Below are 21,989 nucleotides of genomic sequence, written 5' to 3' on the forward strand. Positions count from 1 at the left end.
CGGGCGACAGCCAGAGAACCCGCCGGAAATGTCAAAACACAATCAGCACACTCTCCCACAACAATAAAGTACAGGGACCCCCAATATATAAACGTCTCAGGTACTTAGCTTGCTGAGACGCAGGGTTCCAAGTCCCTGGGGATGAGTGCTCCGGTCCAGCAGGATCCTGAAGGGCTGCGGATGGAGACCGGTCTCCTGCCAAGCATGGAGAACCGTGCTGGCTCCCACTTCAAGCCAGAGCCCAGGAGGGATGGTGAAGGAGCACGGCATGTAAGGCTGCAGCCTTGGAATCAACCTTAACAACACCGCCGACACAGTGGGGTGAGAAGGGACATGCCGGGGGTCCAGACTTGGACCCGCTTTTCTTCAAACTCTTTCCAAAAATCAGATGAGAATGCATGTGTGGATGTATGCCTCCTGAACACAAAGCGATAAACTGGCTAGATCTGGTTCTCCAGGGGGTGTATAAGCTCAGAGGGAGGAGCTACACTTAAGTGTAGTACTTCGTGTGTCCTCCGGAGGCAGAAGCTAAACACCCATTGTCTGGGTCTCCCATAGGAACGATAAAGAAATAAACTTTCATACTCACCTTTCCTCGCTCCCCACAGCACTGATCATCTTCCTCTGTCTCAGCAGCAGTGCCGCTTACCTGTGTGGAGCCATCCCCCTACAGCATTGCTATCTCCTCCTGTCTGTGCCGGTCAGCTGATCTGTGTGGACACTAGCGGCGCACACAGCGATGACGTCATCGCTGTGCTCACTGCTCTCTACACAGATCAGCTGACCGGCACAGACAGGAGGAGATAGCAATGCTGCAGGGGAATGGTGACAGGTGAGTACAGTGATTCACTGCACCCCGCGCTGGTAATGATGCGCGGGGAGCAGTGAATACAGCCGCACATGGTTGCCAGGGGTGATCACGGCCGGCTGTTAACTATGCGCGCGTCCCCGTCCACCTGTCAGCGCTGGCTTCAGCGCAGAGAGATGGGCGGGAGGATGGGCATGCATATGAAATGAGCGGGCCCACGTGGTCACGGCAGGCGCTGCTATAGCCTCCTCGTGCCCCCGACGACTGGCTCCGCCGCAGCACCCTCATTCCCTGCAGCCCTACATTTAGACTATAAGACACACCCCCACTTTCCCCCAACATTTGGGGGAAAAAGTGCGTCTTATAGCCCGAAAGATACGGTAACTAGCAAAACCCGACCCACATATTAGATATTCTGTAGCTGCTATCAATCAAGTAAGGCTATGTGCGCACAGTGCGTTATTGCCTGTTTTTCGGGTGCGTTTTTTTGGGCTCAAAACTGCATGACTTTGCTTCCTCAGCAAAGTCTATGAGTTTTCATTTTTGCTGTCCGCACACAACTTTTTTTTTAAGCTGCGTTTTTGAGCCCAAAATAGAAATAAAAAAAGAAAAAAACAAAAAAAGACGTCAATTCTTTCCTGCGTTTTTATGCGTTTCCCCCCCCCCCCCATGTACTGCATTGGAAAAACGCAGAGATCAAAACGCAGCCAAAAATGCACCAAAACGCGGTAAAAACGCATGCGTTTTTTACCGGTGTGGTTTTATGCGTTTTTGTGCGTTTTAGCGGCCAAAAACGAACAAAAACGCAGCGTCAAAAACACGCTGTGTGCGCACCTAGCCTTACAGTGAATTTCACACACTTTACTTGTGTGTATTTCAGAACTATACCTCCGATCTTACAATTACAGGTATGTATAGAATGAGCCTGATAGCGCCAGTATAGCACTGGATTTAGGTTTTATAGGAAAATAAGGTGGTTGATGCGCTTTAATAGGTCTAAAATTAAAAAACAAAATTAGGGTGGGCTGAGATCAAATTTAAAGGGGCATCCTAGTTTTAGCAAATAATAAACATTAATCTTCATGTAAGTAATATCTATTTGCTGACACTGGGCTTTTCCTGACATTTGGCGATGCTCAGCGTCCCAGAGGACTATAGAAAAGCCGCACAAATCCTTACATTACTCACATGTGTTGGGTGTTTCCCGCAGCCTTCGATGTAACAAAACCAGAGACGCTGCGCCATTAATCTGACTGGCGGAGTGAAGCATTGTGGCTTTGCAGATGCCATTCTCTTTCCCTTGAATTAGGAAATAGTAGCTGCAGTACTCCCCTTTCAGCTCCATCCCGGGAGCTAAAAGAAAAGAAATAAGTGATGGCCGAGCCGTAGTCACACAGCACCAAACAAATCATCCTCAGTGTAAATCAGGAATCATGGGAGCGGGATCGTGAGGTTCACAGGGACCATCTCACCGGCCGCCATTGTTTATGTGGCTGGGTTACTGTAGTGTAGACCCAGAAAACAAAACTCAACTCTCATCAATAACTGTATAAAAATCAGTGTCCAAAAATGTCCGTGCCTCCGCTGCGTATGCAATTTACTCTAGGGGACTGGACCATTTTTTGGTATTAAAACACATTATGTAATCTGTAGATTAGGGGCACCTCCATGCACAATTGGCCTGGTCAAGGGATACTACACCATTGCACCCCCACAATTAGCGGGGGGCGCTCTGCCCTGTAACTTGACGGAAGCATGTGTGCACCGACACTCCTGGAGGCCAGTGGTGCACGCACACAGTGCGAGTGTGAGGAAGCTCCCAACTAGCGGCAGTGTGCAAAAACAAAAAAGGAATCAGTGTAGCGAGTGGCCACTACAGTTAGGAGCAAGAATGGAAAGAGCACATATACAAAAAAAAAACAATTCTCAAGCATCCTGCAAGTGCACACAGAGTGGAAGAGGATTTGGAGAATTTCTGCCCCGTTTTTGTTTTAGTAACTGCTCAATATAAATAATATTTATATATCTATATATCTATCCATCTAGCTATATAGTGTTTCCTTAAGTGTTTCAACTGGACATCATGAGGACACAGGGCCGTGTGGAGGATTGAAGATTAAGCGAGGATTAAAGGGAACCTGTCACCAGATTTGGCCCCTATAAGCTGCGGCCACCACCACTGAGGTCTTATATACAGTATTCCAGAACACTGTATATAAGAGCCCAGGCCGTGTTGTATAATGTAAAAACACTTTTATAATACTCACCTAAGGCGCGGTCCCAGTCTGATGGGTGTCGCTGCTCTCCGGTCCGGTGCCTCCTCTCTGCTGTGATCTCATCCTCCTTCTCAGCCCAGTGTGGATGATGCATCCCAAGTCATCCAGACAGGCAGACACTGTGGTCCTGCGCATGTGCACATTGATCCGCCCTGCTGACGGCAGATAAAAGTACTGTAATGCGCAGGTGCGAGGAAAGGTCATTGACTACCCGTGCATGTGCACTACAATACTTTGATCTGCGCAGGACCTTAATGCCGGCTAGTGTGCATGACGTAGGAGGAGTCATGCACAGCGGCCTCAGAAGAAGGGCCGCGATCACCGCAGAGAGGAGGTGCTGGACTGGATAGCAGCGACACCAATCGGACCAGAGTGCCCCTTAGGCGAGTATTATAAAGGTGTTTACGTTCTACACAGCAGCCTGGGCTCTTATATACAGAATGGTAGAATGCTGTATATAAGAGCTCAGTGGTGGCCGCAGCTTATAGTCGCCAAATCTGGTGACAGGTTCCCTTTAAAGGAATATTTTGTGTTCCCTCCCTGGTCAGGTTCATATGTTTACAAAGGTTTTTAACTTAATTTCTACATTTTTTTTTTAAAAGCCTATTCTTTCAGAATTCCCGACCTTTGATCTCTTTCGGCTTCCTGGACATATATTCTTTCCATTTCTTTGAGCTTCGCTGTAGAGCGGGCGGCAGAGGCAGGCTGCAGACATTGCAGGAGAGCAGGAATATAGCCCCGACCTGCGGGAGAGGGGGCACACACAGTTCTAAGTAAAACGATAACGAAAGTGGAGAAGAGGACACAAGGGTTAATTTGGCCAAATCTTGGCTGGAGGCCTCACTTAATGAGGTAGGACTCGCAGGGGTTCTGTCCTTTCAGAAAATTCCAGTCCATGGGCACAGATTTTAAATTTTCTTCTTTAGGCCCCCTTTACACAGCCGTGTCTCCAGTATGTGACGTCTATTATCACATGTACCGGAGACATGGGCACATGGAGACCCATTAAAATCAATGGGTCTGCGCACATGTGTGTGTTTTCACATGGACCGTGTGGAGCATACGTGTGTGTGTGTGTGCTCCACACGTAGCCATGTCCATTTTTCTCTGACAGCATGGGGAGAAGGGGAGGGGGGTGTCACACGCACCGCGTGGATGTGCTCCGAGCGACAAGTACCGGAGAAAACCACGTTTCTGTGAAATAAAATGAATTTCTATACTCACCTTCTCCGGCGCTGCTGTCTCTGCCGCTGCTGTCACTTGCTGCTGTCACTTGATGCTGTCTCTGCCGCTGCTGTCAGTCACTTCCGACCCCCGCTCATTATGGTCATCACCGAGGACCGGAAGCAGCAGCAGCGGGGAGTCCGCAGGGCCAGAGACCGCAGAGCGAAAGACACCAGCACCATGGACAGCAGCGACAGGGACAGGTGAGCAGAAAGTTCCTGTACTCCCTGTATTATCACGGATAGCACACGGAGAACACTCGTGCCAAAAACACAGGAAACAGAGGGCCATACGCACCTTTTACACATCTGTGCAAAACATGCACTCGGGGAAAATGTGTGTAGATGGGTAGGTAGCTGGCTTAGTGGTAGAAAACAAAGAGTGGTTATTAATGGTGCATACTCAGATTGGGCCAGGGTTACTAGTGGGGTGCCACAGGGGTCTGTATTGGGCCCCCTACTATTTAATATATTTATTAATGATCTGGTGGATGGTTTACAGAGTAAAATATCAGTATTTGCAGATGATACAAAACTATGTAAGGTAGTTAACACAAAGGAGGACAGTTTGCAACTACAGATGGATTTGAGTAAATTGGAGAATTGGGCTGAAAAGAAGGGAATTTTGTTACTTACCGTAAATTCCTTTTCTTCTAGCTCTTATTGGGAGACCCAGACGATTGGGGTATAGCTACTGCCTCCGGAGGCCACACAAAGCACTACACTAAAAAGTGCAAGGCCCCTCCCCTTCTGGCTATACCCCCCCGTGGTATCACGGGTTCTCCAGTTTTAGTGCCAAAGCAAGAAGGAGGAAAGCCAATAACTGGTTTAAACAAATTAACTCCGAGTAACATCGGAGAACTGAAAAACCGTTCAACATGAACAACATGTGTACCCGCAAACAACCAAAACATCCCGAAGGACAACAGGGCGGGTGCTGGGTCTCCCAATAAGAGCTAGAAGAAAAGGAATTTACGGTAAGTAACAAAATTCCCTTCTTCAGCGCTCTATTGGGAGACCCAGACGATTGGGACGTCCAAAAGCTGTCCCTGGGTGGGTAAAGGAATACCTCATGTTAGGGCTGCAAAACAGCCCTCCCCTACGGGGGTGTCACTGCCGCCTGCAGGACTCTTCTACCTAAGCTGGCATCCGCCGAAGCATAGGTATGCACCTGATAATGCTTGGAGAAAGTGTGCAGACTGGACCAGGTAGCTGCCTGGTACACTTGTTGAGCCGAAGCCTGGTGTCGTAATGCCCAGGACGCACCCACGGCTCTGGTTGAGTGGGCTTTTAGCCCTGAAGGAACCGGAAGCCCCGCAGAACGGTAGGCCTCTAGAATTGGTTCTTTGATCCATCGAGCCAGGGTGGCTTTAGAAGCCTGCAACCCCTTGCGCGGACCAGCGACAAGGACAAAAAGTGCATCGGAACGGCGCATGGGCGCCGTGCGGGAAATGTAGAGTCTGAGTGCTCTCACCAGATCTAACAAACGTAAGTCCTTTTCATACCGGTGAACCGGATGAGGACAAAAGGAAGGCAAGGATATATCCTGATTAAGATGAAATGAGGATACGACCTTAGGGAGAAACTCCGGAATGGGGCGCAGCACTACCTTGTCCTGGTGGAACACCAGGAAGGGAGCCTTGGATGACAGAGCTGCCAGCTCAGACACTCGCCGAAGCGATGTGATCGCAACGAGAAACGCCACCTTCTGTGACAGGCGAGAAAGGAAACTTCCTTCAGAGGCTCGAAAGGCGGCTTCTGGAGAGCAACTAATACCCTGTTGAGATCCCATGGATCTAACGGCCGCTTGTACGGGGGTACGATATGACAGACCCCCTGTAGGAACGTGCGCACCTTAGAAAGACGTGCTAGACGCTTCTGAAAAAAACACGGATAGTGCCGAGACTTCCCCCTTAAGGAAGCCGAGCGACAAGCCCTTTTCTAACCCCGATTGCAGGAAGGAAAGAAAAGTAGGCAATGCAAATGGCCAGGGAGACACTCCCTGAGCCGAGCACCAGGTTAAGAAAATCTTCCACGTTCTGTGGTAGATCTTAGCAGAGGTGGACTTCCTAGCCTGTTTCATGGTGGCAACGACCCCTTGGGATAATCCTGAAGACGCTAGGATCCAGGACTCAATGGCCACACAGTCAGGTTCAGGGCCGCAGAATTCCGATGGAAAAACGGCCCTTGGGACAGTAAGTCTGGCCAGCCTGGTAGTGACCACGGTCGGCCGACCGTGAGATGCCACAGGTCCGGGTACCACGACCTCCTCGGCCAGTCTGGGGCGACGAGTATGACGCGGCTGCAATCGGATCTGATTTTTTGCGCAGTACTCTGGGCAAGAGTGCCAGAGGTGGAAACACATATGTGAGCCGGAACTGCGACCAATCTTGCACTAAGGCGTCTGCCGCCAGAGCTCTGTGATCGCGCGATCGTGCCATAAATGCCGGGACCTTGTAGTTGTGCCGAGACGCCATTAAGTCGACGTCCGGCACCCCCCAGCGGCGACAGATTTCCTGAAACACGTCCGGGTGAAGGGACCATTCCCCTGCGTCCATACCCTGGCGACTGAGGAAGTCTGCTTCCCAGTTTTCTACGCCCGGGATGTGAACTGCGGATATGGTGGATGCTGTGTCCTCCACCCACATGAGGATTCGCCGGACTTCCTGGAAGGCTTGCCGACTGCGCGTCCCTCCTTGGTGGTTGATGTATGCCACCGCTGTGGAGTTGTCCAACTGGATTCGGATCTGCTCTCTTTCTAGCCACTGCTGGAAAGCTAGTAGGGTAAGATACCCTGCCCCGATTTCCAGAACATTGATCTGAAGGGTGGACTCCTGCTGAGTCCACGTCCCCTGAGCCCTGTGGCGGAGACAAACTGCTCCCCACCCCGACAGACTCGTATCTGTCGTGACCACTGCCCAGGATGGGGGTAGGAAGGATCTTCACTGTGACAATGAGGTGGGAATAAGCCACCATTGCAGAGAGTCCTTGGCCGTCTGGGAAAGGGAGACTTTCCTGTCCAGGGAGGTTGACTGCCCGTCCCATTGGCGGAGAATGTCCCCTTGCAGTTGGCGCAGATGAAACTGCGCAAAGGGAACTGCCTCGATGGCTGCCACCATCTTCCCTAGGAAGTGCATGAGGCGCCTTAAGGGGTGCGACTGGCCTTGAAGGAGAGACTGCACCTCTGTTTGCAGTGAACGCTGCTTGTTCAGCGGAAGCTTCACTATCGCTGATAGAGTGTGAACTCCATGCCTAGATACGTTAGTGATTGAGTCGGTGACCGATTTGACCTTGCCAAATTGATGATCCACCCGAAAGTCTGGAGAGTCTCCAGCGTAACATTCAGGCTGCGTTGTCATGCCTCGAGGGAGGGTGCTTTGACGAGTAGATCGTCCAAGTAAGGGATCACCGGGTGTCCCTGAGAGTGCAAGACTGCTACCACTGCTGCCATGACCTTGGTGAACACCCGTGGGGCTGTCGCCAGACCGAATGGCAGAGCTACGAACTGAAGATGGTCGTCTCCTATCACAAAACGTAGAAAACGTTGGTGCTCCGTAGCAATTGGCACGTGGAGATAGGCATCTTTGATGTCTGTTGAGGCAAGGAAGTCTCCTCGAGACATTGAGGTAATGACGGATCGGAGGGATTCCATCCGGAACCGCCTGGCGTTCGCATGCTTATTGAGCAGTTTTAGGTCCAGAACAGGACGGAAGGAGCCGTCCTTTTTTGGAGCCACAAAGAGATTGGAGTACAAACCCTCGCCCTCGTTCCTGAGGGGGGACAGGGATCACCACTCCTTCTGCTCTTAGAGCGTCCACCGCCTGCAGCAGGGCATCTGCTCGGTGGGGAGGTGGGGCCGTTCTGAAGAATGGAGTCGGAGGACGAGAACAGAACACTGTCCTGTGCACGTGAGCACAATGTCCGTCACCCACCGGTCTGTGACCTGTGGCAGCTAAATGTCGCCAAAGGCGGGGGAGTCTGCCATCAACCGCGGATGCGGAGAGAGAGAGCTGAGAGTCATGAGGAGACCGCCTTGGTAGCGGTTCCTCCGGCTGCCTTCCTTGGGCGTGATTGAGCCCGGCCGGAATCTGAGCCCGTCTGAGGTTTTGTAGCCCTTTTGCACGAGGACAATTGGGACCTGCCCGAGCTTGGGAAGGACCGAAACCTCGACTGTACTTTTAGGACAGCATTAATAGGGTAAGTCGCAGTGCAGACATTGCGGAGTTACGGACGCCTCTGCGGTACAGATGTACATGTGCTCAAGGCCAGCTGCGCAAGAACAGCTGAAAAGGTTAGGTTGCCTATACGGCTGTGAATGCCGGAGCAACCGACACGCCGATAGCCTCCTAGACAGATTTCAACCAGAGTCCATCTGTCTGTGAATGGCATCTTTAAGTGAAGCCCCAACTCCAGTGCAACTATGGCTCTAGACGCAAGCCTGGAGATTGGAGAATCCACCTTTGGACCCTGGGTCCAGCGCTTGACCACGTCAGGGGAAAAGGGATAACGTGTATCTTAAAAACGTTTGGAGAAGACGCTTATCTGGTAAGCGTGGTGTTTCTGGACTGCTTCTCTGAAGTCAGCGTGGCCAGAAAAATACTCAATATCCGTTTGAGATACTGAAAAGGGACTTCTCCTGCTGTGAAGCTGACTCCTCCACTGGGGGAGCTGAGGGAGAAAGATCCAACCTTCCATTGATGGACGCTATAGGATCATTCCGTATGGCGTTACCATCCGGTGTATCCGGATTGATAGCGATGTCAGGATCAAAGTCCTGGAGAGCTGCCTTATCATACAGAGAGTCCTCCTGGGACCCCCCCGTTCCAAATGAGGTTGGTCAGGAAGATTGCCCATGGCCTGTCTGGACTGCAAGTCTCTATCTTATGACAATATATCTGTCGAAACTGCAACTCCGTCCCTGTCCTTGGACAGGGATGACAGGTGGTTTCTTTGGCCACGACTAGTAGAGACCCCGGCAGACGAAGTGCTAGAGACCCCGGCAGACGAAGTGCTACAGGGGAGCATGCACACAATGGGACGGTGTCATGAACAGCATCCCATGTAGTAAAAACAGCACTGAAAATCTGTGTTGCTTTTTTGCCGCTGCCGACTAGCCATCTAGAAGTATATAGCCAAGATTGGTGACCGTACAGTGCAATGTATAGCATACAAGCATAAAGTACAAATGAACACTGCAGCACAAGCAATACAAGCAGCATAGAAGCCTGTGCCCTGGCACCTCTGCTCTTCTGCTGCTGTAGACTAGTCATCTAGGGGAATATAGCCCAGAAGAGTGACCATACAGTGCAATGTATAGCATACAAGCACAAGTACAAATGCACACTGCAGCCCATGCAATACAAGCAGCATAGAAAAAAACCTGTGCCCCAGCACCCTTGGTTTTCTGCTGCTGTAGTCTAGCCATTCCAGGAGAATATAGCTAAGACTAGCGACTGTACAGTGCAGTGTATAGCATACAAGCATAAACACAAATGAACACTTCAGTACGTGCAATACAAGCAGCCTAGAAAGCCTGTGCCTTAGCACACCTGCTTTCCTGCTGCTGATGTGTCGCTCTCCAAGCGGGCATATAGCGACCTATGCAGTTAAAATACACATGTACACACTGCAGTATATATTGGGGTCAGCACTATGTGTGCCGCTTACCGCCCGCCTATAAGCGGGTGTATGGTCGCCACCGTCCTGCCTGGTTGCCGAAAGTCCGAGCTCGGACTGCAGTAATGGCTGCCGGCGTCTTCCCCAGCTCGTGTGAGGAGGGGCGGGCCGTGGGCGTGCCCCAAGTCAGAGCGGGAATCCGGCGTCCGACAGTGTGCAGTGAGAGGGCTGGAGCATGTAAATAAGGCTCCAGCCCTCGGCGCTGCTGATTGCTCAGCGTCTGTCCCCTTCCCTGAGTGACAGGGAGGGGGCGGGAACGAAGCGGCACTAGGCCGCAGAAGCCGGGGACTGGATTTATAAGCGCCGCCGCCGTAAAAGCGCGGTCGGCGCCCAGTCCCCGGCGAACTACAAGTCCCAGCCGCGCCGCCGCTCCCGGAGCGTCCGGCGCGGTAGTTCCCAATACACAAAGTCACTCAGCAAAGCTGCAGTGACTGTAACCCTTTACTGTCCCCGGCGCACTAGCACACCCAGCAAGTCTGGAGTGTGCTGTGCCTGTGTGTACGGGGACACAGAGTACCTGTAATGGTGCAGGGCCATGTCCCTGAACGGTACTCCAGCTCCGTATCCAGCAGGTTCAAATGGGTCTGTGGATGGAGCCCGGCGTCAGAGCTTTGAGGCCGGCAGGATCCCACTTCCTCAGAGCCCCCCAGGGGGATGTGGAAGGAAAGCAGCATGTGGGCTCCAGCCTCCGTACCAGCAATAGGTACCTCAACCTTACAACACCATCAACGGGTGAGAAGGGAGCATGCTGGGGGCCCTATATGGGCCCTCTTTTCTTCCATCCGAAATAGTCAGCAGCTACTGCTGACTAAAATCTGTGGAGCTATGCATGGATGTCTGACCTCCTTCGCACAAAGCTTGAAAACTGGAGAACCCGTGATACCACGGGGGGGTATAGCCAGAAGGGGAGGGGCCTTGCACTTTTTAGTGTAGTGCTTTGTGTGGCCTCCGGAGGCAGTAGCTATACCCCAATCGTCTGGGTCTCCCAATAGAGCGCTGAAGAAATGGCAAATGAGGTTTAACACAGATAAGTGTAAGGTTATGCACATGGGAAGGAGAAACAGATGCTACGATTACTTACTAAATGGGAAACTGCTGGGGAAATCAGACATGGAAAAAGACTTAGGCATATTAGTCAATAAGAATCTAAATTGGAGTGCCCAGTGTCAGGCAGCAGCCACCAAAGCAAATAGGGTGATGGGATGCATTAGAAGAGGTCTGGGGGCACGAGATGAAAACATCATTCTCCCTCTGTACAAATCACTCGTCAGACCACACTTGGAGTATTGTGTGCAATTTTGGGCGCCGGTGCTGAAGAAAGACATTACTGAACTTGAAAGGGTTCAGAGGCGGGCTACTAAAATAATAAATGGAATGGGTGCATTACAATACACGGAAAGGTTATCAAAATTAGGTCTATTTACTCTAGAAAAGAGAAGACTTAGGGGAGACCTAATAAATATGTACAACTATATCAGAGGGCCATATAGAGATCTCTCCCATGATCTGTTTGTACCAAGGACTATGACAAGAACAAGGGGGCATTCTTTTCGATTGGAGGAAAGAACATTCCTACATCAGCATAGAAGAGGGTTCTTCATGGTAAGAGCAGTGAGGCTCTGGAACTCTCTTCCTGAGGAAGTAGTGATGGCCAACTCACTGAATGAATTTAAGAGAGGAATGGATGCTTTTCTTGTTAGCAAAAGTATAGAAGGTTATAAATAGCATAATCTTACAGGTAGATAGAAGAGCGACCTAGATTATTAGAGGAATGGGGGGGGCTGCAATACCAAGACAGGTTATTAAACTTGGGGTTAGTTAGTTAGGAAAAACAAAGGCTTAGGGGGATCTAATCACAATGTATAAACATATGAGGGGACAGTACAGAGACCTTTCCAAAGATCTCTTTACACCTAGGCCTGCGACTGGAACAGGGGGCATCCGCTAAGTCTTGAGGAAAGAAGGTGTAATCATAATCACAGACGAGGATTCTTTACTGTACGAGCAGTGAGACTATGGAGCTCTCTGCCGTATGATGTTGTAATGAGTGATTCACTACTAACATTTAAGCAGAGCCTGGATGCCTTTCTTGAAAAATTTAATATTACCAGTTATGTATATTAGATTTTATGACAGGGTGTTGATCCAGGGAACTAGTCTGATTGCCGTATGTGGAGTCAGGAAGGAATTTTTTTCCCCATTGGAGCTTATTTGACACATTGGGGTTTTTTTGCCTTCCTCTGGATCAACATGTTAGGCTACGGGTTGAACTAGATAGACTTAGAGTCTCCCTTCAACCTTAAAAACTATGAAACTATGAAACTATGCATGATTTGCACAGACGTGTGAAAGAGGCCTTAAAGGGTTTATTTGCCCGGTCAGACGGGGGAGGTGAAATGTAGGCGACATGTATGGGGTCAGAAACCATCTTCGTGGCCTACAAAAACTGCAATTAAGATGGTCTCTGGTCCCTCAGCTGTCACTTTCTGTCCCCCTTCCCGTCTAACCGAGTCTAGTAACTGTATATTTAAAATACTATATGTTTGGGGTCGTCAGCGCTGTTGTCTTTGAAATCCCCATAGAGTCCTGGCACTGAACTCCTCCATCACATGCAATGAGTCCAGGAGTAAACTCCTCAGCTTCACCAGGCTCACTGCGCATGCGCGCTCTCCGGTCATGAAACGGCACGTGCAGGATTTCAAAGGCGTCTTCATGGACGTCACCAGACTGGAGCCAACAATCATTCAATAATCTCAAAACACAAACTAAACCAAAAAAAAAATACAAAACCTCAAGTTCAGCACAAGGTACAGCAAAGTGCATGCATAATATAGATAAACTCCGGTGCTGCAGGATTAGAAAGCCATGGCTGCCGTCTCCCAGGATCAGCCCGTCCCTGGGCCGTGTCTGGTACCATCTGCTCCATAGACCGGAATGGAACGGAGCTGCAATACCACATACAACCTGTGAACACATGTGGCGCTGTTCTGTCATGTTTCTCTAATCCTGCGCAGCCCATTCATTTTCAATGTTCTTTAACTACCAAACAAATGTGCAGAAATCCCTCCGGACGCCGTACCTTGTCATTAAAGGAGCACAGCTGACCCAACATTAGCTTTGATTTTCCTTTAAGAGAATTTCTTGTCAAACATCTGAATTACATTAAAGAAAAGCTCAGAAAAAATAAAGACAAAAAGTATCCCTTCTCCAAAGCCACCATGAGATCTACATGGGGGACCTATCAAGAGGCTTTCGATATATACAAGCCACATAATTCACCCTTCAGTAATGTATGTACACCGTGACTGCACCAGCAGAATAGTGAGTGCAGCTCTGGAGTATAATACAGGAGGTAACTCGGGATCTGTACAGGATAAGTGATGTATGTCTACAGTGACTGCACCAGCAGAATAGTGAGTGCAGCTCTGGAGTATAATACAAGAGGTAACTCAGGATCAGTAATGAAATGTATGTACACAGTGACTGCACCAGCAGAATAGTGAGTGCAGCTCTGGAGTATGATACAGGATGTAACTCAGGATCAGTACAGGATAGGTAATGTAATGTATGTGTACAGTGACTGCACCAGCAGAATAGTGAGTGCAGCTCTGGAGTATAATACAGGATGTAACTCAGGATCAGTCCAGGATAGGTAATGTAATGTATGTACACAGTGACTGCACCAGCAGAATAGTGAGTGCAGCTCTGGAGTATGATACAGGATGTAACTCAGGATCAGTACAGGATAGGTAATGTAATGTATGTGTACAGTGACTGCACCAGCAGAATAGTGAGTGCAGCTCTGGAGTATAATACAGGATGTAACTCAGGATCAGTCCAGGATAGGTAATGTAATGTATGTACACAGTGACTGCACCAGCAGAATAGTGAGTGCAGCTCTGGAGTATGATACAGGATGTAACTCAGGATCAGTACAGGATCAGTAATGTAATGTATGTACACAGTGACTGCACCAGCAGAATAGTGAGTGCAGCTCTGGAGTATAATACAGGATGTAACTCAGGATCAGTACAGGATCAGTAATATAATGTATGTACACAGTGACTGCACCAGCAGAATAGTATATGCATCATTACAAACACTTCATCTCATGGCAGTTAGTGTGGGGGGAGGGTGAGAGTTGACAGCATTGTGAGATGAAGGGTTAGTAATGATACATAACTCCGCTTTGTTGTAAAGATCGGTTAGGAGAGAAGGGCATTTTCTTTTTTTTTATCCCTGTATGTTGTTCCCAGCTTATAATTGGTCAATCTAATGCAGGGGAAAGAAGTACAGACCCCCAAAGAAAAATCTCTGTTAACGGCCACTTGAACCTGACATACTGATCTTTCCGCAATGGAGAGAAGACATTAAAAAATAAAAAATTTTACAATCTACATTTTACGTATCTCTGCAGCCAATATTCTACGAGATTAGTATAACAGGGTCCAACTGATGAAAGCGCCTCTAAAAAGTCAGTGGGAAGAAGTTAAAGGGAGTTCTCAAAATAGGGAATAGTTAGGTTATGTGGGGGCAGAAATGGCATAAAAATAATAAAAAGACCCTTTACTCGTCTGATACATCCTCTATAGTTTGGATATAGCACTGAGGCCAGGGACTGGCAGCAGGGGACATATAATCAGAGACATCTCTGCGGCAGCACAGACTGGCAGGAAGAAGGGCTCTGCAGCAGGAGGCGCTATCAAGAGAGGTCTTATTTTATGCAGATTAATCCCCCCATCTTTGTTAACTGATTTAAATCAATGCGGCTCCCATATGTGTATTACTGAGTATCATGAAGCCACCACGAAGAGGAGACTGGAAACGTCAGACAAAGAGGTAAAAGGTTATTTCTATCATTACATAGAGTAATTTCACATAAGAACCCTTCCGTATACACACACACACATATATATAATAAAATACAATAGTAGGTCACAGTAGGGGAGCACATGAGAAGGATACAGCTCAAAGGCACAGTTTGATATGAAGTATGAAGGAAGCTCCGTCAGGGACACCATTTGTATAAACTCCAGGGATGATCCGTAGTAATGGAAAACCTGGGAAGATAAAAAGACAAGTGGTTAACATAAAAAAAAAAAAAAAAAGTCATTACCAGATGAAGCTATTTCTCTTCTTTTGCAGCTTTTATGTATTTACCTTTGTTCGCTATGAACCAAGCTAAGAAGAGGTTGTAACTCTCTTCTTGCTCCACCATTCTTTACACTGCGGCACTGTCTGTAGTGCAATCTGAGCAGTCAGTGCATTGACAAACAAACTTTATAGATTTTTTTATATCGGAGGTATTTTGGCTCAGTGGTTAGCACCGCGCACTGGCTCAGTGGTTAGCACCGCGCACTGGCTCAGTGGTTAGCACCGCGCACTGGCTCAGTGGTTAGCACAGCGCACTGGCTCAGTGGTTAGCACAGCGCACTGGCTCAGTGGTTAGCACAGCGCACTGGCTCAGTGGTTAGCACAGCGCACTGGCTCAGTGGTTAGCACAGCGCACTGGCTCAGTGGTTAGCACAGCGCACTGGCTCAGTGGTTAGCACAGCGCACTGGCTCAGTGGTTAGCACAGCGCACTGGCTCAGTGGTTAGCACAGCGCACTGGCTCAGTGGTTAGCACAGCGCACTGGCTCAGTGGTTAGCACAGCGCACTGGCTCAGTGGTTAGCACAGCGCACTGGCTCAGTGGTTAGCACAGCGCACTGGCTCAGTGGTTAGCACAGCGCACTGGCTCAGTGGTTAGCACAGCGCACTGGCTCAGTGGTTAGCACAGCGCACTGGCTCAGTGGTTAGCACAGCGCACTGGCTCAGTGGTTAGCACAGCGCACTGGCTCAGTGGTTAGCACAGCGCACTGGCTCAGTGGTTAGCACAGCGCACTGGCTCAGTGGTTAGCACAGCGCACTGGCTCAGTGGTTAGCACAGCGCACTGGCTCAGTGGTTAGCACAGCGCACTGGCTCAGTGGTTAGCACAGCGCACTGGCTCAGTGGTTAGCACAGCGCACTGGCTCAGTGGTTAGCACAGCGCACTGGCTCAGTGGTTAGCACAGCGCACTGGCTCAGTGGTTAGCACAGCGCACTGGCTCAGTGGTTAGCACAGCGCACTGGCTCAGTGGTTAGCACAGCGCACTGGCTCAGTGGTTAGCACAGCGCACTGGCTCAGTGGTTAGCACAGCGCACTGGCTCAGTGGTTAGCACAGCGCACTGGCTCAGTGGTTAGCACAGCGCACTGGCTCAGTGGTTAGCACAGCGCACTGGCTCAGTGGTTAGCACAGCGCACTGGCTCAGTGGTTAGCACAGCGCACTGGCTCAGTGGTTAGCACAGCGCACTGGCTCAGTGGTTAGCACAGCGCACTGGCTCAGTGGTTAGCACAGCGCACTGGCTCAGTGGTTAGCACAGCGCACTGGCTCAGTGGTTAGCACAGCGCACTGGCTCAGTGGTTAGCACAGCGCACTGGCTCAGTGGTTAGCACAGCGCACTGGCTCAGTGGTTAGCACAGCGCACTGGCTCAGTGGTTAGCACAGCGCACTGGCTCAGTGGTTAGCACAGCGCACTGGCTCAGTGGTTAGCACAGCAGTCTTGCAGCGCTGGGGTCCTGGGTTCAAATACAAGGAAGGACATCTTCAAGGCATCTGTATGTTCTCCCCGTGTTTTGTGTGTATCCTCCGGGTTCTCCGGTTTCTTATTACACTCCAAAGACCATACTGACAGGGAATCTAGACTGTGAGCCTAATTTACTGTAGAGTAAAAGTTAGAAAAAATAAAAAAAAAAAATATAAAAAACCAAACCCAAAATACTTTCTTCTTAGGGTTCCCGGTAAACGCTGACAACCAGGGGCCCGACCGATAAGCTCCTGATAAATTAGGCTTTAGTGACTTTTACATATTAAATCTATGGAGACCTGTGTCACTCATACAGAACAGGAGCAACGGATCTATGTGGGGCGCGTCACACAGGTTCTCCACACAGGTAGGGAAGTTACTATCACAGGCGCTGATGATTACTAGACAGCTCCTGCCAGACAGTTAATGGAAATGTGTTGAGAGAGTCCCGGAAGAGGATATGACCCCACAAGGCCCTGATCTCATCATGTCTGTCTGTGATTACATGGTGAGACAAAAGGATTGGTCCCAGCCTCAAGCGCAGAAGATCCGTGGCAAGTTCTCCGAGATGTCTGATCTGAATTACATTTCTTATCTAAATATATATAATTGCCTTATTCTGTCTGTCTGTCTTGCTCCAAAATTCTGTCCTTACCACGACAAGCGTCTCATTGGCCGCTCGCCTCGCCTCAGCTCCACCCCCCCCCGCACGGATTGGCCGCTCGCCTCGCCTTCGCCCCCCTGCATGGATTGGCCGCTCGCCCAGACTCCCTCCCCCCCCCTCCCCCCCCCCCCCCACACGGAATGGCCTCTCGCCCCGGCCCCATGGACGCATTGGCAACTCGGCCACGCCCCCCTCACACATTGCACACTCGATCTGGCCCTGCCCCCCGCACGCGCAGCGGCGGAACACACACACACGCACACACATCAGATCACACTCACTCTCACACACACCTCACACACACATCAGATCGCATCCACATACTCAAAACAATCCCGTGATATCGCTTGCTTCTCGGCGGCGATACTGTGCAGTGACCTTCCAGGACCTGCCGGAGGATCACATGGCCATAAGCATGTGGTATCTCCGGATGTTGATATCTCCGGAGTGTGAGCGCGTATGTGCGATATCGTCAGTGTGTGTGTGTGTGTGTGTGTGTGTGTGTGTGTGTGTGTGTGTGTGTGTGTGTGTGTGTGTTCTGATGTGTGAGAGCATGCGATCGGATCTGTGAGTGTCGGCAGAGGAGCACGGCGTGCAGCACAGCTGCTGGGACCGCCCACCGGTGGGCACAGGGAGAAGTGGGGTGTGTGTGTGTGAGTGTATGCGATCAGATGTGTGCCTGTATACTGTCTGATGTGTGACTGTGGAGCACGATGGGGAGTGCGCAGGATGGGGGATGGAGCACGATGGGGGGTGCGCAGCATGGGGGATGGAGCACGATGGGGAGTGCGCAGCATGGTGGATGGAGCATGATGGGGAGTGCACAGCATGGGGGAAGGAGCACGTTTGGGGGTGCGCAGCATGGGGGATGGAGCACGATGGGGAGTGCGCAGCATGGGGGATGGAGCATGATGGGGAGTGCGCAGCATGGGGGAAGGAGCACGTTTGGGGGTGCGCAGCATGGGGGATGGAGCACGATGGGGAGTGCGCAGCATGGGGGATGGAGCACGTTTGGGAGTGCGCAGCATGGGGGATGGAGCACGATGGGGAGTGCGCAGCATGGGGGATGGAGCACGATGGGGACACACACACACACACACACACACACACACACACACACACACGCACTGCACAACACCACACACACAAACACACACACTGGGAACCACAAACACTGCCCTACACAGACACCCACACACACAAACGCCGCAGACACACACACAACACCCAACACACAAACACCGCGGCACACACAAATATACGCACATACCGCACAACACACACATTGCACAAAACATACCTCCCACCAAAACACACCACACACACAAACCACGCAACACACACACACACACACACACACACAACACGCTACAGACACACAGCGCTCCACAAACAACGCAACACACAAACAACACCGCTCTCACCCCCCGCCACACCCAGACAACACCCAGAACATGTACAGCGCCCTACACAAACACTTGGTAACTACACACAACAACATCTATAGATATAACAAAAATCATACATTAACTACACAATACGTAAATGCTAGAATACCCGATGCGTAGAATTGGGCCACCTTCTAGTATTAAATAAGAGACGTTCCCCAAGTTTGAGTGCTCTCCCATCACGCCATAGAGCAGATGACTAGAGGGAACCAATATGGCCTCTCATTGGTTCTCCTTTAAAAGGGAATCTGTTACCAGATTTCAGTTCCCCTATCCAAGAGCAGCATAATGTAGAGACAGATACCCTGATGTCAGCGATGTTTCACCTACTGGGCTGCTTAGTGTAGTTTTGATACAATCACTGTGTAATCAGCAGTATATTATCATTACAGGACTACTTGGCGTGGTGCAGGTAGTCCAGCATATTTATGAGCTCTGTATAACTGCTAGATCTGCAGCAGAGAAAGTCTTAGTTACTTACCGGTAACGGGATTTTCATGATCCCATGACAGCACCACCTGAGATATCGAGGTATGTGATCAGGGCCCTCCTGACACCCAGTGTGTGGAGCCTGGCCTCCTTAGCATTGTGCCGGGGATCACACAGGGAGGGGAGAACAATCTCCTGGGTATGGTGGAAGGGACTCGCTACCTTAGGAAGATAACCCGGATCAGTGCGTAACACTACTCTATCCCCCAAGACCTGCAAGTAGGGGTGAACAATCGATAACGCCTGGAGGTCGCTCACCCGCCTAGCCGACGTGAGGGCAACTAGAAGAAAAACCTTCAGGGATAAATGCTTCAAGGAAACCTCCCCCAAGGGTTCAAAGGGCGGCTCCGTGAGGGCGTCCAGGACAAGGTTAAGGTTCCAAGGGGGAACACAGGGAGTACGTGTCGGCCCCGCCCTAGCCCAGGAGCAAATAAAACTAGCCACCCATCTATCCTGTGCGAGGCTGAGATTAAACAAAGCCCCTAGGGCTGAGACCTGCACCTTGAGGGTACTGGTGGAGAGACTCAACTCCACCCCTCTCTGGAGGAATTCGAGTATGGATGGGATGGGTGGAGGGTCCGCCGCCCGAAGGCCAGTCTGGAGCAGGAAACGTTTCCACACCCGCCCATATATGGCCGTAGTCACTGGCTTCCTACTACCTAGAAGGGTATCCACCAGTCCTGGGGAGAACCCCCTGTCAGTCAACAGTCGCCTTTCAAAAGCCAGGCCGTCAAATGGAGAGCCGGGACCGGGGGGTGATGAACTAGGCCCTGGCTGAGGAGAGGTCGGTCGTCCGGGAGAACCCAGGGTTCGGCCAGAGACATACTCCGAAGCCAATAAAACCAGGCCTGTTTGGGCCAGAAGGGGGCAATGAGAATGACGGTAGCCCAGTCTTCCCTGATCTTCCGTAGGACAGAGGGCAGGAGCACTAGGGGAGGAAATGCGTACAGGAGGCCCTGGGACCACGAAATCTCAGGTGGTGCTGTCATGGGCGAGGGGGAAAAACATGGATTTTAATCAAAATGACAATATACAGCCCAGTAAGTGACACATCGCTGGAATCAGGGTCTCTGTCTCTACCTTATGCTGCTGTCAGATGGGGGAAGCAAAAACCTTGTGACAGATTCCCTTTAAAGGGGTACTCCATAGAGCAGATAGGTATAGAGCATATTCAGTCACCAAAATCTGAAGGGGGGAGAAAAAAAATAAATAAATAAAGCTCTATTCCTGGCTTCTCCTGCCACACATCTCACTCCCATTGCTCCGCTTCCCTTTTGCGGCCACAGGACACGTCCTCCAGTAGTTTTTCACTCATAGGTCAAACATCCTCAGTTACTGTCTCTACTTCTACACCATCACTACCTCCCTGTCTTCACCACAAGGGGGAGCATGTCCCGTGGACACAGAGCAGGCTCATCCTCCGCCTCACAATGTGACGACCGGTCTCCTGCCCTTGTGTCTTTCATAGGCACAGACCGATATATGCCAATACAATGAGGACTGCATCTTACAGGCCGCGGCTTTACATTCCCAGACTTACCTATGACCAAGGACTGGCTTTAATATTTTGTTTGTAGTCAGAAACGCATTAGTGCCCTAATGCACACGATTAACAACTTTTTTTGTATTTTTCATTTTAATGTAGTTCAATAAATACAGTGGAATCTTAATTAACGAGAACAATCCGTCCTGGGACTGTGCTTGTAAACCAAGTCACTCGTCTAGCAAAGCAAGATCTCCCATAGGAAATAATGGAAGCTCAAACAATTCGTTCCACAACTTGTTCAATGTCTCATCCTGGTCCCCTATTGTGCCATTACACACACACACACACACACACACACACACACACACACACACACACACACAGCTCACCTTACCTTCCATTCCCTCGCCGGCCTCCTGGTTCTTGTAGTTCGCCGGTATAGGATGTGTATCCAGTAACCATCGTGACCGATGCTAGAGCTTCCGCTGCCAGCGCGCTCACGTCAAAGGCAGGAGCCGCTTGCCTCTGATCAGCCAGTGCGCTGCCTTTCAGTAGCGGCTGACAGTGGAAGTTCCTCCATCGTTGGGATTGTTACCTGATACACATCCTGTACAGGTGAACTACAACAACCAGGAGGCCGGTGAGGGAACAGAAGGCAAGGTGAGCATAATATGTGTGTGTGTGTGCATGTGTGTGTTTTGTGCGGACTGCAAGAGCGGGTCAGAGCGCAGTGGATGTACGGACCCGGAAGTGTGTGCGGTGAGAATTTTGCTCGTACGGCAAAGCATTGCTCGTAAACAGAGTTACAAATTTACAGCAATCTTTGCTCGTATAGTGAAATACTCGCACACCAAGTTACTCGTAAACCAAGGTTCCACTGTATTTGATTTCTTTACTAATTTGTTGGTGCTGTGTCCAACCCAACCCGTTCTCCTTCCTACGGATTACATTCCCAGCACCTACCACATGCTGCACAGTACTGCGTGTGACTGGAGAATTTTACATTTACAATTTTAATGTGATGCATTACACGTGTCTCCTGTTACTGGTGAATATATGCAAAGAAGAGAAGATCAGGGGCTTCCGGGAACTGTAGTCACCCAGTCAGGGACACTGGTGATACGAGCTGGGCAGAAGGAGAGACATTTTTGCTTGTGAACTCACGGGCTCCAACAGCAGAATAGTCCTAATATACAGACTGTAAACAACTAATCTGATCTGTTCAGCACATGGCTTATTATTTTCTGATGTTAGGAAGGTATTAGACTTTTGACAAAAAAAAAAAAAAGGGAATTTTGTTTACTTACCGTA

The 21,989-nt window shown here is 50.1% G+C and overlaps 1 protein-coding gene across 1 annotated transcript in view; it reads right to left on the minus strand.

Moving 5' to 3' along the window:
• Window positions 1-21,989, minus strand: part of MTBP (MDM2 binding protein) — a 182,245-nt gene that overhangs the window by 109,669 nt on the left and 50,587 nt on the right. The window contains exons 9-12 of the mRNA XM_075352905.1: window positions 14,949-15,043; window positions 13,063-13,135; window positions 3,710-3,827; window positions 1,997-2,161 (exon numbers count right to left, since the gene is read on the minus strand). Of these exons, the coding sequence (XP_075209020.1) occupies window positions 1,997-2,161; window positions 3,710-3,827; window positions 13,063-13,135; window positions 14,949-15,043 (451 nt within the window). The remainder of the gene's footprint in view (window positions 1-1,996; window positions 2,162-3,709; window positions 3,828-13,062; window positions 13,136-14,948; window positions 15,044-21,989) is intronic.

The sequence above is a fragment of the Anomaloglossus baeobatrachus genome, chromosome 6 (genome assembly GCF_048569485.1).
Source record: "Anomaloglossus baeobatrachus isolate aAnoBae1 chromosome 6, aAnoBae1.hap1, whole genome shotgun sequence".
NCBI lineage: Eukaryota > Metazoa > Chordata > Amphibia > Anura > Aromobatidae > Anomaloglossus > Anomaloglossus baeobatrachus.